This window comes from Pygoscelis adeliae, unplaced genomic scaffold (genome assembly GCF_000699105.1).
Source record: "Pygoscelis adeliae isolate BGI_AS28 unplaced genomic scaffold, ASM69910v1 Scaffold114, whole genome shotgun sequence".
NCBI classification, from domain to species: Eukaryota; Metazoa; Chordata; class Aves; order Sphenisciformes; family Spheniscidae; genus Pygoscelis; species Pygoscelis adeliae.
The window spans coordinates 2,196,131-2,210,997 of record NW_008824587.1 but is presented as its reverse complement, the minus strand read 5'-3'; the positions used below and the strand labels follow the sequence as shown (position 1 = coordinate 2,210,997).

Below are 14,867 nucleotides of genomic sequence, written 5' to 3'. Positions count from 1 at the left end.
TTTGTGTTCATTATGGTCTTGTGTTCTGTACCGTAATGAATGTGAAAAAGAGGCCTTGGACTGTTCCTTCCACCTTTTGTACAAACCGTTGTATTTACTATGTGCTAAGTACTTGTTAGAAGTATTTTGGAGAATACAATAGGAACACCCTGCCACACCTAAAAGCTATTCTGCTTTATTTCTCTTTGGAATGGAGCAGGATGGAAAAAAGCTTTCCAGGAAGTGATAAAAGGCCATGGCTTGGGTTCTTGGTCTTGCCCATTAGCAGGTCTGCGGGCCTGAAATACTGCTGTGTTGCTAAACAGATATAGAATATGGTTTTTCGTACTGGCTTCAGGTGACCTGCAGTTAGGCTAATCTCATTCTTCTGGCCGCTGAGGATCTTTTCGACAGCTAATGAGAATATTTTGTTTTTCTTCCAGGTTTTCATTTCAGTGCGGTTTTCCTCTCTGTGGCAAGGGCTGCCTTTTGAAGCAGCACATTCATTCTCCCCTTCAAGCACCATAAGTCTCATTTGCCAGCTTCAGAACCATGGCAACAGAAGAAAAGAAGCCAGATGCAGAATCCACCAAAACACAATCTACTCCTTCTTCCTCAACCAATCAGAGCAAGGTGTGTGTGGGGGGCTCCAGACAATATCCGTGTAAATACACACGGCAACTAACCTGCGTATTCAACAGGCAAACCAGAATTAGAGAATTGAATTCCAATATAGATTAAGAGCTTCTCCAGGTTTCTGCTTCTGCTGTCGTCTCGAGCTGAAAACGTGCTGAGGATTTTATGGGAAAAGCGAATGGAGTACAGCCTCTTTTGTCATGCTCGGGTTTTTTTTTTGGTTTAGTGGAAGTTCTTGCAAACGAAATACTTCTTGTCACTTTGAGCATTAGAAAGGCAGGTTGGTTGTATCCTTGGAGTGTCTAGAGGTGACTGGAGAATTGGTGAATCTATGATCGTAGTTGCAAAGTGGGGAGGCAGTCATTATTCACATTCTTTGAAGCCTGCAGATGCTCAAAGGAGATGTTACTGTCTAACCACGAAGCCTTTGCAAAGGGTGAAAAGGGGAAAAAAAAATTGTATTTTAGGGGTATGGAGGGATTGGCCTGTGATTTGATTTATGATAAGGATGAAAACTGCAAACATTTAAAAGCATTACACAGATCAGTACCGAGGGTATTATCTTGATCTACCAAGCGCTTTATGGCTGGACTGTTGGATTACTCTCACCTGTTTGTTATTGGCTTGGATGAAATTCATACCAAGGATGAGCTGGTGTTGTGCACGCAACAGCAAGGCACTGCTGGCCCCAGACAGCAAGGGTGTTTGTTGTGTTGTTTTTTGAATTGCGGGGGGGAAATGTAAACACTGGAATCTCTGTTATAGTGAACATTTATGCAGTCCATTGCTGTGTACTGACCTGGTCTGATACAGAGCTTGTCGCTGAGATACTAAATTTGGAATTTATTCAACTCATTCATATATATTTTTCTTACAGCCTGCACCAGTAAAACCAAACTATGCTCTAAAGTTCACGTTAGCGGGACATACAAAGGCAGTCTCATCAGTAAAGTTTAGTCCTAATGGAGAGTGGCTAGCCAGCTCCTGTAAGTATGGCTTTCTTTTTATCTCATCTAAAACATGCAAATGTGGGCCTTGGAGAGCTGCCTGTCTTTAGCGTTACCTTCATCAGATGGAGGAGGGATGTCGTGTCATGGTTTTTCTTAAAAGGAGCAATACCAAAGCTGTCAGTCTTTGAGATAATCTGCTTTAAGCTTTTTAAGTTCTGTTACTTTGAACGCTGGATCTTCTATGTGTTGCCAAGGTGGAGAGTCCTCACCTGTTCAGCTTTCTTTACCGAGCAAACGGGCAAAAGCAAACACAGGATTCTTTTCCTGTGCAAAGGAAACCCTTGTGCTCTTCTGTCTTGCTAAAGACATAGCTTAAGCTTTTAAATTACACTTTGTGTGCAGTATCTGCAGGCAAAAGCTTAGCTCTGGGAAATAAGGAAGATAGCTTTGCGCTACTAGGCTGGACTGTAGAGTGTGCTGTGGTGGACTGGCCACGTGCTTCTGTGCTGTGTGCCTGTGGCATTTAATAAGTCACAGCCTTTGATTTCCCCAGTGAAATGTGCAGAAGGTTATTATAAATAGTGTTTCACTACTTGCTCTCTTAAGTGGTAGATCAAGTCCTCTTCCTGTCAGCTTTGGTATTTCCTAAAACTTTTTGGTAGTCAACATTGCTTGACAGCTTTCCTTTGAAAATGTGTTTATATGGCCCTCAGTGATCCAGAGAGGATCCATATATAAGGAAAGGGCGATTGGAAAGAAGAACATTATTGAATATGATAGTGAGGGCCACTCGAACATCTTCCAGACATGGGAATGGCTTAGGTCTTCGGCTTAACTGCAAGTTGCCTTAATAAGACCAGTGCAGTGTACCATATATAAATCATTTTTATGTTAAAGTATCCTCATGAAAGTCCCCTCTCTCCCCTGCCCAGGTTTTCCAACCTCTACCTCTGGCAGATATCAATCTTTCTCTCTGGCGTGTTTTGCAAGTTAGCATGGATAATATGTCTGGGTTTTTGCAGGCATTAATTCAGTCCAGCTTGTGGTGTAATTTTTGTTCTTGGGCAAAAACGTTTCAGCGTTCCTCGTGGAACGGTACTACTTTTACCACTGGCAATCTAAAACAAAAGTAGAAACCCAAGTTGTCATCAGAGAAATTAAAGCTGCTGGAGGCTCTGTGCATTCCAGGCAGTTTATGTAATCTCAGCTGCTGCAGCTTGGCATGTAGGAAACTGTTCTTTACCAATTACATATTACCTTATACACTTAGGTCTGCTTGGGGAGGGAGAACTACCCGCTGTTTGCAGAGCTGTAGTTAACATATTTCTTTCCACCTGGAAGGGACAGCTGTATCTGTTAGTGCTGTTAAGAGATTAACTGGCACATTCTTTTCCAGCTGCTGACAAACTCATTAAAATTTGGGGAGCGTATGATGGCAAGTTTGAAAAAACAATATCTGGTCATAAACTGGTAAGTATGAGGAGATTACTGTGCACTTGAAAGTGAATTTACTTGTAAAGAATTTTGCTTTCTTTTCCCCATCCAGACATTTCCGTTCTTGGTTAGTTTGACTTGTGTAGGTTTGTTCTTCAGTCTCATTTTGTACTTTGTTTATACAGTCCTGCACAACAGCCTGGGACTGGAATTGCTGAAGTAATACCAGGTCAGGCTGGAAATATGGGTGAAGTGCAGGCTGATAATCGAGTACCTACATGCACGCTGCCTAGCCATTTTCTTGAGCCCCTCCATTTCAGGAACACCAACCTCAGACACGGGGCAGTGCCTTCTTGGGTGAAAATCCCTGTAAACTCTAATTCTGTGTCCTGTTCCATCTTTCCTTTGTATATGGAACAGAATGGCTTGCCTTTTAAGGAGATTGAATTTTTCTTGTGGGTTTGCCTACATAAACACAACACTTACTCATTTTTCAAAGTTCTGAAGAAAACACAAACTCCCAAACTCTTCGGTTTTGTTTTCTAAAGTTTTTTACGTGCTTTTTTTTTTAAAAGTTTCTTAAGCAAAAATGAAGATTCACCAAAAGAAAAAACAGCAGAATCTTGTTCTTCTCTAGTCCTCAGGGACTCAGACCGTAAAGAGCAAGCCATTTGTCATGAAGAGAAGCTACTTATTCAGATTAGTTTATACAGCATACTGTTTATGAATTCCAAGAAGGGGTGTTGGTGGCCACAGTAAGAGCTATGTGAACAAGCCATTGATGTGTTTGGAGTATGTGGCTCAGCTTAAAATGAACAAGTGTCAAAGGAGCTGTTAACCCAGTCAAATCAATGAATTCCCAACTCTCAATGCTGAATTTTCTTTCAAGCTTCAGCTGTGAATATAATATGCGGTCTGTGTTTTCCATTTTCCTGTGTCAGTGAGCAAACAGAGCTGAGAAGACGATTGTTTTCCTTTGTTTTAGGGTATCTCTGATGTTGCTTGGTCATCAGATTCCAACCTTCTTGTCTCTGCCTCCGATGATAAAACTCTCAAAATATGGGATGTAAGCTCGGTAAGGGCAGAACCTATTATTTCCCTTTCTTCTCCCCAGCATTGGCATCTTAACTCATGTTCTTCTGAGAGACAGCCTTGATGTGCTATGATGAGAGAAGGTAGGGTTTTAAGCACTGGCTCCTCTTTGGGTAATACTCTTTCCTGCTTATAATGAACTGCTTGTTGAATGGGCTGTGAGGATGAGTGAGTTATGCTGTCTGGTTTTGGAAAGAGGGGGATGCTTATGGGTACCATGAGGAGTCTGGTTATCTTCTGAGAGCGCTTAAGCCTTATGGTGGCAATGCAACTGCAGGCTTCATTTCTGAAAGCAGCCTCTCAGATGAAACCTTTTTGTAACTTCTTATCATATCTTCACTTGTCTTTGCTTCTCTCCCCCTTCCTTTTCTGTGATCACAATGAGAACTGGATAATTTGGTTGAATTTTGATTGGGTATGTTGAACTGCTTGGTTCTCCTGAGTTGCCCAAAGGGTTTACAATTTGGTTGCAGTCATTAAATATGTCTTTTTTTTTTTTCTTTCCTGTTGTTTTGCTGTAGCTCGTCCTCTGCCCATCTAAATCTGGGGTTAGAGGTGGTTTCTTTGTGTGCTGCACAGTGATTAACCTTAATGCAGCTTATCTGAATGCATTTATAGCTGTGAAGGATGCCGTATATTTAACTCTGCTAAATCTTATTTCAGGGTAAGTGCTTAAAGACATTGAAAGGGCACAGTAACTACGTCTTCTGCTGCAACTTCAACCCTCAGTCAAACCTCATCGTGTCTGGATCAGTATTTGTTTTTTTTTTTTCTTTGTGCGAAGCAGTGCTGCACACCGCTGTCGCTCGACACTAAGGGGACAGACAGGTTCTTTTAGAGATCCTTGGCGGAATGATAATGGCACTAAATCGTAGTTACAATTAAAGCTTGTTTCTTAACAGGATATTATGGTTAGTATAGCACAGAATTTATGATTAGAATGGCACAGGATTTCTGCAAGCAGAATCAATGTAGTACAATTTATAGGTAGCATAATACAGAATATATAATACAACTTAACTTACAATTTCTCATCACCTAGATCCTAACTTAACTTAAAGTACGACTTCTAATCACCTGGACCCTCTGCAGATTGGGTCAGATCTTAATACATGATTTGCTGTATCAATAGAACAATCATAATCTAGACTTGAAAATCATACAAAATAAAAGAATAAGAGTCACTGACTCAGTCCTTGGAGGAAGCAGATGATGGTGGGGGCGTCCCTGGCTACCGGCGGGGTCACGGTCTCACTGTCCGGCAGCAGTTCTGGTCCAGGTTCCCTGCTTAGGACTGGTAACTGCTTGATTTTGTAGACAGTGCTCTGTATGCTGTTACGCTTCCCTGTTCTGGGACGGGGTGACCACCACCACCGGGTTGGCCGGGTGCCTGGGACCTTCAAGGCCGGCGAGGAAGGGAGTAACCGGCCTGGTGCCCAGGAATCTTGAGGCCGGTAGGGAGGGGAAGAAGAAATCTGTTTGGTTTGTCTACTTGGTTCACAGGACCTTCAGGGCCTGATAATGAGGGGAAGGGAACAAATAAGTGATCTGCTCAGTGACAAAGAATGGATGCTTGCGTTATAAAATGGTGTTAGTTATGCTAACCGCATTACCAGGGGTCGGGAGCGGGGGGTACCGGTCACAACCCATTCCCATTTCAGTTCTCTGTCTTCCTCCACAAACACAGCTTGTAGTCAGATGAACTGTGCAGTGTCACCACTGTATTTGCTTGGGGACACAGTCAAGCCCTTAAACCATCCTCAACATGCAGGTTTCCTGCATGGAGAAGAAGAGTTCAGGGAGCTATGTTCCCAGTCTGTTATTTTTGCCCTGTGTGGTGCTTGTGTCCTAGGCTTTCTGATGCATGTGCATCTAGTCAAGCTGTAACACCTTGCATGCCGTGAATAGATGCATCATTAAACCACCTTGTGCATTTCTTCAATCTTCAGTTTGACGAAAGCGTGAGGATATGGGATGTGAAAACAGGGAAGTGCCTCAAGACGTTGCCTGCTCATTCTGACCCAGTCTCAGCTGTAAGTCCCTTCTGATAAATGAACACACTAACACACTTATTTTGTTAAGAGAGCTCCTCTCCTGCCTCTGTTTGTAGAGGAGTGGGTTTGTGCTCTAACTCTTATTATCAAGCCCTTACACAGTGTAGTGGATGGGCTGTGGTGGATTTGCCAGTGGTCATTGCTCAAAGAGAATTAAATGAATGGTGTTTTCCGTAAGATAGATACGGATTTTGGTCTTGGGTGTTAATGAGGGGAGCAGTGAATAGTGGTGTGCCAGTCATGCCTGAGTCTAGCAGTCTGATGCTGGGGCACAGGTTTGTGGTCACTTGAGGATCAGCAAACAGCCTGTATGTCTGTTGCTTTCGTGTTGTTCCAAGCTGTTACTGAAGTCCAGAGCAGGGTAGTTCCATAATACGCTCCGTTTCAAATCTCGTTCATTTAATAGGTAAAAGGAGCTTGGAATACAGCAGTATCCATTCAAATGAAGGAAAAACAGAAGGTGTTCAACTCCTAAAACTTGATCTTTGTGAACATCAGTAAAGTTATTTTTCCCCTTCTATAATATCACAGGTGCATTTTAATCGTGATGGATCCCTGATAGTGTCAAGTAGCTATGATGGACTCTGGTAAGTGGTTATTTCTTGTCTGCAGCACTGTTCAAACCTTTTGCATTTAAAAAAAAGGACTTTTTTTTAAAAAAAGCTTGTATTTGTAATGTTAAAATTGGAACAAAGACTTCAAAACCAATAGTAATGATTCTTGTTTGGTTTTAATAGTCGAATCTGGGATACAGCATCAGGCCAGTGCTTGAAAACACTGATTGGTATGTAGGAATACTTCTTGTTTGTGCTCCATTCTTCGTTATTAAGTTGTGACATAGATATTCTGCATCATTGCTGTGAACAGTGGCTTTCTTAAGCTCATTTTACTGTCTCCCTACCATTCTGTTAGTACACTATTGTCCTCCAATCTATTGCAATGAGGGGAACTATCCTCTCATGTGAATGGGAACTTGCTTAAGCTTTGAGTGTTACGTAGTATAGATGGACAAATGAGAGTTTTCCAAAGTTTTCTACTGTTGCGCTGTGTAGTGCTTGCAGTGCAGCAGTTCAGAGCTGTAACGACAGAGTTGTTTTCATCGCATCCAACAGCACAACCAGGTAGTCTGCGACTACACAACTGCAGTCAAACCATGACAACAAGCTGCCTGTTTTTATTGCAAGAGGCATGAGGCATCTTGTGAACATGGCTAATAAAAGGAAACCACCTGTTGGGCATATGTTCCCTAGTCCTTCATATTCTTATAAAGCATTATATAGACAAGTTATATGGCACTGCAAATCAACGGCATGTATTCTAATATAATGATTTTTAAAAGGTGGAGATACGGTCTTGCTCTGATATGTATTGTTGCAAGGAAGGAAAGTTGAGTTACAAAGGGTTATTTAAAATGTTTGTGAGAAAAATGCTTAATATCCTTTTCTTAAATTACTGAAAACGATCACTGTTCTTATGCCTCTCTTTTTCTTGAAGTAAAGAGAAAAGAAAAAAAAAGAAAAGTTTTGTCATCCTTTGACAAAAATTGTTTCAGTGAAACAATTAACAACAAACTATTGTCAAAAGAAATTATCTGTCAGTGAGACAATACAACTGTGCACTGTTTAATATCGCTTTTATTTTCACTGTAGATGATGATAACCCTCCTGTGTCTTTTGTGAAATTCTCCCCAAATGGCAAATATATACTAGCTGCAACTTTGGACAAGTAGGTATTAAAAAAGAAAAAAAAAAAAAGAAAAAGAAAAAAACCCCAGGCTTTGAAGTGTTTATGAGTATCAGATAAAACTTTTATTTTGCTGCTGTTTAGCTATCATAGTAATGGTACTACACAAGTTCATATATACTATCAAACTTAAAAAGCCTGCAAGGTGTTGTGCTTTGCTAACGGCACAGGCAGGACTTGGGTCTTTTTAGCACTGCTTGGTGACTGCAACACCCATTCATTCCTCCTTGTACCTTTCAAAACCTCAGCATTTCCTTGCATTAATCATATGATTCTTCTGTCTCTCGATGTTACAAAAAATCTAGCCTAGAGAAGGCTGCAATATATAAATAACTTTGTGTGTAAGGCATAAAAGCAGCGTCGGTGGGCTGATTGTATTGACAATAATTCACCTGGGGAATTTCCATGCAGCTACTAAGAAGGGATTAGCTGGTCTATCATCTCCATTCACAGACGGTAATGATGCTGTTGCTTTCGTGAGACCTTCCTTTCCTAGGTCGTGAGGATGATGCCCTCCCTGTCTGAGCATCTTTGTACAAAAGATACCACAGGCTGTTGCCTGCCTCTTTCAACTAGTCAATGAAAAGCAGAGAAAACACAGGTTAGGCTCTCCGGGGAAAAGAAAGGGAACTATCTTGCAAACTCTGGCAGTAGCCTGGGTATCAGTACAGGTGGTCTGTATCTGGAGATGCGTGGGGCTTGCTTAGTCTGTGGAAGAGCCTAGTGCTTGCCTGAAACAAGTGACTTGCTTCATGTCCAAATTGTATTCAGTAGCGTGCTTAGTCGCTTGCTCTGCACTGCCTTAGGCTTGAACGGGTTGAGGATGCCGCAGTCCAGTGTTTACTCCCCTGAAACACCCTGGTGCAGGACTGCAAGTTGAAAAATTAGGGCAGTGTGTGTGTATCTTGGTCCGTAGCTACTTTCAGCTGATTTGATTTTAAAACAGCTGGGGGAAAGGGATAGTTTGTAGGGCCATCCCTGGTTTTAGTGGGTTTCTTACCCTGAGAAAGATTATGTTTAATGAAATCTGTATGAATCTTCTGGATGCATTGGGAATTGGGGGATGTCTGCCAAACCACCTTATCCTCTCTCACTGTAATTTGTCTGTTATCCAGCCCATCGTTTCCCTAGCTGTCTGGTCATTATTTATAAAGAAACTTGCAGGTGTGGGGAAATACTTAAATAGACCCTTTTTTATGGAGGAGAATATGAATGGCATGGCAGTAAAATTGATACTTTGGGGTTAACTAATGCTGCATTCCGAAGCCAGGCTGAAGTGATCCATGTAGACTTTAAGAACTCTGGTATAGAGAAACTTTCTCTGCTGCTAGGAAGTTGTCAGATAAAAAAACCCCAAGAACTAAAATCTTTGTTTTTCTTTTGTTTTCTAGCACTCTTAAACTTTGGGACTACAGCAAAGGAAAGGTAAAAACAGCCCTGCCTCACTATGTAGACTTAAGTAAGCTTATAGGAAAATCTGGATTTCATATGTGCTTTTTAAACTTGCTTAAGATTTTATGAATACTATAGAAAGAAGTGTTAGTACCCCTTTATTGGAGAGGACAAACTTCTAGCAGGGCCTGTTGTGATAGGACAAGGGGTAATGGTTTTAAACTAAGAGAGGGTAGATTTAGACTAGATACAAGGAAGAAATGTTTTACGCTGAGGGTGGTGAAACACTGGCCCAGGTTGCCCAGAGAGGTGGTGGCTGCCCCATCCCTGGAAACATTCCAGGTCAGGTTGGACGGGGCTCTGAGCAACCTGATCTAGTTGAAGATGTCCCTGCTTATTGCAGGGGGGTTGGACTAGATGATCTTTAAAGGTCCCTTCCAGCCCAAACTATTCTATGATTCTATGACTAAAGATGCCTTTGGAAAAAAAAAAGAGTGATTGGGCTCCTGCACAGCCCTGAGACATTAAGTGAAGCTATATTTCTGTATTTTTCTCTTTATGAACAATAAATTGCCTGTTGCTCTCTTTGTGGTAATGTGACAAATTTAGGGCTCTTTTTTTTCCCTTCAAAATTGTTCAGTGTTCTAGGGCAGAGATGCCCTCTGCATCCTCTAGATAAGTTGGCAGGGTGGGAAACACAGGCAGATATATTTAGTCTTCTCTGCCAAGAGTTTGTCCTTGACTGAGGAAAACTACCTCCCAGCTGTATTAATGTCTTGTGGCTCTTCACTTTCAGTGCCTGAAGACGTACACAGGACACAAAAATGAGAAGTACTGCATATTTGCAAATTTCTCCGTTACTGGTGGAAAGGTTAGTGTTTATTTGAGATGCTTTTTACCAATGTGCGGTTCTTACTGCTTTTCTCTGTAGAAGAAACAGTAGTTTGGGGATGGAAACCTCCTTTGGTGGGTGCTGGTTCACTGGTGCCATAGTGTGGTGGGAGAAGAGGGTGTCCTAGGAAAGTCCCTCTGAGCACCTCTGGTGTCTGTGTCTCTAGGTGGGCCCGCTGTCCCATTGCAGGCTCCTGCCACTGCAGCAGTAGAAAAGGACTTTTCCTGCAGCAGGAGAGCGGCTGCTTGTGTATCGGTTCGCCATAGCCACACAGCAATCGGCCATCAGATGATAGGTTGGTGTGTTCTGGTTGAGATGACAGAACAAATCAGCAGGGCTTAAGTCCTAACACAGAACCACCTTAGCACTTTTTGCTCCGTTAGTTTTCCTCCTCTGGCACGCGCAGGGTGGAACAAAACTTTCTGCTGCCTCCATGCACTGAATAGAGGCTGAGAGAGAATGAACGGCATCAAGCAGTTGTATAATGTTGGAAGTTCCCTTTCATATGATGACAAAAATGTTTACTGAATAATAGCAGTTAGATATAGATGAGGAGAAAGATTAAAATAACTTGTTTTTTCTCTGCTCCTCCAGTGGATCGTGTCCGGTTCAGAAGACAACCTGGTTTATATTTGGAACCTTCAGACAAAAGAGATTGTACAGAAATTACAAGGACACACAGGTGTGGAAGAGGATTTTGGTTTTATTGATGGAATATCCATCATGTCAGCTTGTAATGAGGGCTTAGCTTGAGCATTTTCTCTCTGATGTAAACTAATTTATGTCGGACCCATAAATTCTTGACTGGCTGAAGCTTAATTGAATCCTAGGAGTTCACTCCTTTTTATGAAGGGTTTTTTGTGCGCATTGCAAGTGTTTATTCTTTCACTGTGAGAACTTTGACATCAGCTTACAAAAGAGATTTCCTTGAGTTCAGAACTGGTCAAGATACTTAAGGGACTCATAATATTAGGGACTTTGAATTGCCTATTAACACCTTCCAAAGCTGCAGCTCTTGAAAGGATAAGGACTGATGTGGTCCTGCTCTTGAAGGCAGAGTTGAGCGCGTATTGAGACGTCACCTGATGGGTACTTCAGTCTGAATCCCACAAGAGAGCAGCACTTTCACTGTACCGACTAGAAGGAACTGTGCTGTGAAATCTAAGCGTGCTTATTCCTTTGCAGGACCATTGATTTGGACTGTAAGCAGGGGCAGTGGCAGCAGGTTTTCATTTTCAGCCTAGGGCAAGGCTCTGAAGATGAAGTGCTATCTAAGCATTGAATAGGGCATTGGAAATACCTTACGTGGAAAGAAAAAACTGACCTGGGTTTTTATTAGCTGTCTCTGACATAATATGCCAAGAGTTTTGCCTGTGAAGTAAGCAAGAACTAGAATCTGGAGAGTTCTCACATTTTGAAACCTGTCAAACACTTTCCATCTTCTACTCTCAATTCTTTTTTGCTAGTATTTCCTCTCACAGAGAAGCAGTAGTTGGAAAATATTTATGAATAATGCGTTTGTAATTCTGCTACAAACAGTAGCTTGGCTATGCTGTTTTAAAATGCAGTAGCAATACACATTCATTTTCAGAAATGCCTGCTATGAACCAGATTTCATTGCTGTAAATAATGATATTTGTATATCTTTTCTCTTTGTTTAGATGTTGTAATCTCAACAGCTTGTCACCCAACAGAAAACATCATTGCATCAGCGGCACTAGAAAACGACAAAACAATTAAACTGTGGAAGAGTGACTGTTAAACGTTCCAGTATCACTTTAGAGACTGTCAGGAAAAAATGTTTTTAAAAAAATATTAAAAAACCACATGAGAATAATAAATCCAGTTTGGCAGGAAACCTGAAGAATATTTGATAAAGTGGTTTCTGTTAGTCTTGGCCCAAAGAAAACGTCTTAGCTCTTTGCTAGAACCGGGCAACGTGGTGGAAAAAAAAAAAAAATGCAGTGTCTCCTTTTCTTGCCTAATCTTTTGGCAGACAAATGGATCATTCTGACATCGCGTTAGAAGTGTCAGCCTTGTATTGGACACCCCAAAGATACTGTACTTTATGGTGGCATTACTTCTGGGCACTGTTGCTGCTTAAGGAAGAGCTGCCAGTCTACTTTGTAACAGTAAGTTAAGTCACGAGCCTAGAGATGTGTGGAATTTTTTTAAAATGTCTAATTTTTTATTTTTTTTTTCCAGAATGTAGGTTCTAGTCTCTTGGGAAGTAAATAGGAGTACTGCATCTTTAAGGGTGCTTCATTTTAAACACTCAGCTCAAACTTTGTGACCAAATAAAACCATGCAGTTCCAGATTCCCCTCTTCCTGCCCCTGACATGACTCCTGTGGTGAAAATCTCCTCTTACCTTCTGTATAGTTGCTTACCTCTTGTTACGTGTGTTTAATAGATGCTGTTCTAGAGCAAAGTTACAGTTCTTCTGTTAACCATTAAAATGAATCCTGCTTGTAGTTGTTCTCAGCATATTTTAATTTTTTTTTCTCTTCTGGTTATAAAGCAAGCTCACAGAACACTGTAAAGTTATTTCAATGTAAAAAGAAAAAACCCAGACTTTTGTATCTTGAAAATCCATCGTATGAAACTGTATTGATAATGGCATGACTCTGTATCTATTTCAGCGTTGGTATTTCTTTCCCTTTTTGTCATACCCATGTGGTATTTACACATCCAAAAAAAAAAATAATACCATGTGCCATAATAAAAAGGTGGGATTTTATGTGTATGCTTGTGGTAAGAGTGTACTAATGTGAAGTGCCTGTCCAAAGAAGCCTCCCTTAAAAACACCTTTAGAAGGAAGTATTTCTGTAGCAGCTCCACTCAGTGAGGAGGGGAGGAGGAAGAAAGGAGGAGGAACAGCGCCGGGGTGCTTTACATCTGTTGTGGAGAAAGAAACGAGGAGCATAACTCAAGTCAAAATTTGTTTAAAGAAAGTTAAGAAGATTGAACTGAAGGTGTCCTCGGCAGAGGCAACATTAGTACAAACCCTCACGGAGACCTTTAGCTAAGGGGAAAGGAATCCCGCTGCCCTCTCCGTGCAGAAGGGGCAGGGCAGGCTGAGTGGTGATCCAGGATTTAGCTTGTGCTGGTTAAGAATTACGTTGAGGCACAGGGTTTATTGCACCCAAAGGGTTCTGCTGTAAGGGGATGTCTTGTTCCTGGTGAAGAAAAAATCCTTTTTTTTTTTTTGTTATTGACCTCATGTGCGTGATAATAACTGAAAATCAATTACAGTACAAACCTCTCCTCTAGTGGCTGCTCGGAGACTGCCTTGCTTTACCCTTAGAGAAGAAGACAGCTGCAAGACATGAGGTATAGCTTTTCTTTTTAAAATATAAAAATAGAGTTCATGTTGAGCTGGTGCTATAAAATGGCTATTAATAATATCGCTGTCTCTTGAGGTTTTTCATTACCCCCAGGAAAGGACACTGTGTCTCTAGGCTTGGTGAGCGTCACTGCCGAAATAATCAATTTCTTAACGTCATGATTTTTTTTTCAGTCTTTCTCACAGGCCGGTGAAACTTTTCAGTTGCGAGACGTGGCTGTGCTGCTTTATCCATGTGGAGAAGCTGTTATATTACTCTAGCAAAGCATTTTCACATAGATTCAGCAATGTTTTGTAGCATAGAACTTGCCATGTAGCTGCGCGTGTGCGGGTGGCTTTGCTTGCCCAGCTGTGCTACGGCTTTCCCTGTCTGAGTCAAAGAGCTACGATGAAAGGAGATGGTTTCCCCGCTATTGGGAGGAAATCTCTCCAGCAGGGCTCTTCTCTTCCCCCAAACTGAAGAGCCCTGGTGGAAAGGATCTACTCTTCTAGCTGTCCTTTGTAAAGGTGTTTAAGTCCCTAGTATTCCACCTGGGAATAATGCTGAGGCCTATCTACTGAGCTATAACTATATGCAGCCTGGCACGCCAGGGGTGGTTTGATGGTCAGGATTAGCTAATGGTGATGAGTGGGCTGGCCTGCCCTCCTGTCACAGGAGAGGCATAGCTTCGCTTGCGTTAGGTGCAGGCTGGTAGGGGTCGCAGCGTGTTGCAACCTGCTAAGGGAAAAGTTAGCTATCGCCCTGGGGCTCTGCTCTGCTGGGTGCTTTGAGGCTGAGGGAAAAGGAGAAACTGGGTGAAGAGAACGGGAGGGAGCTGGTTTTTTAGGGTTCCCCCTCCGCCCCGAAAAAAAACATGGTTAGATGCCACGAAGTAGGTGGCAGTGCCTTAACCGTATGCGTGTTGTACAGGCCACTGGGGCCTCTTCCATCCTTATCAAGGGGAGTGCTAACCTTCTCTCCTTTCATACAACACGGCTCTGCGCCTGCGCCCGCTGCTATTTAAACCTCCATCAAGCTGCTCCTATACAGGATCGAGTGAGAAAAACTTCGCGTTTTCTTCCTTCTCAGTTTGACATCTCTTTCCGACCCCGATAAGAAATTTTTACTTCCACTCCTCGTTTGAGTAGAAAAAACCCTGAAAACCCCGTTAAAACAGCAGAGACGCGCGCTTTTTGCTACCGTCTTAATGTATTCATCACTCTCAGCCAATCGGAGCGCAGCAGCCGGATCCTCGTCGACTGCCCCCTGCCGTTGGCGCCGAGCCCCCGCCCGCCGTGCACCCCGCCCCGACGAACGGGCGCGCTCCCAATCAGCGGGCGCGTTAACCGGGGGAGGGCGCTTCTGCTTCC

General features: G+C 42.3%; 1 protein-coding gene across 1 annotated transcript; it reads left to right on the top strand.

The window, feature by feature from the left end:
* Window positions 1-418: 418 nt before the first annotated feature.
* WDR5 (WD repeat domain 5) lies at window positions 419-12,915 on the top strand. Its single transcript, XM_009322049.1, has 13 exons — window positions 419-612; window positions 1,493-1,601; window positions 2,962-3,035; window positions 3,985-4,074; window positions 4,755-4,844; window positions 6,041-6,124; window positions 6,677-6,732; window positions 6,883-6,929; window positions 7,795-7,870; window positions 9,280-9,313; window positions 10,077-10,151; window positions 10,767-10,854; window positions 11,834-12,915. Exons 1-13 carry the CDS (start codon window positions 532-534, stop codon window positions 11,932-11,934), a joined length of 1,005 nt encoding a protein of 334 aa, XP_009320324.1. The 5' UTR covers window positions 419-531; the 3' UTR covers window positions 11,935-12,915.
* The last annotated feature ends 1,952 nt before the right edge of the window (window positions 12,916-14,867 follow it).

Bases quoted from the DNA above. Each gene is read 5' to 3' on its own strand.
- WDR5 (XM_009322049.1), top strand. From the start codon at position 532: ATGGCAACAGAAGAAAAGAAGCCAGATGCAGAATCCACCAAAACACAA. The intron at 613-1,492 runs GTGTGTGTGGGG...TTTTTCTTACAG, and splicing joins CCTCAACCAATCAGAGCAAG to CCTGCACCAGTAAAACCAAA. The intron at 7,871-9,279 runs GTAGGTATTAAA...TTTGTTTTCTAG, and splicing joins CTAGCTGCAACTTTGGACAA to CACTCTTAAACTTTGGGACT.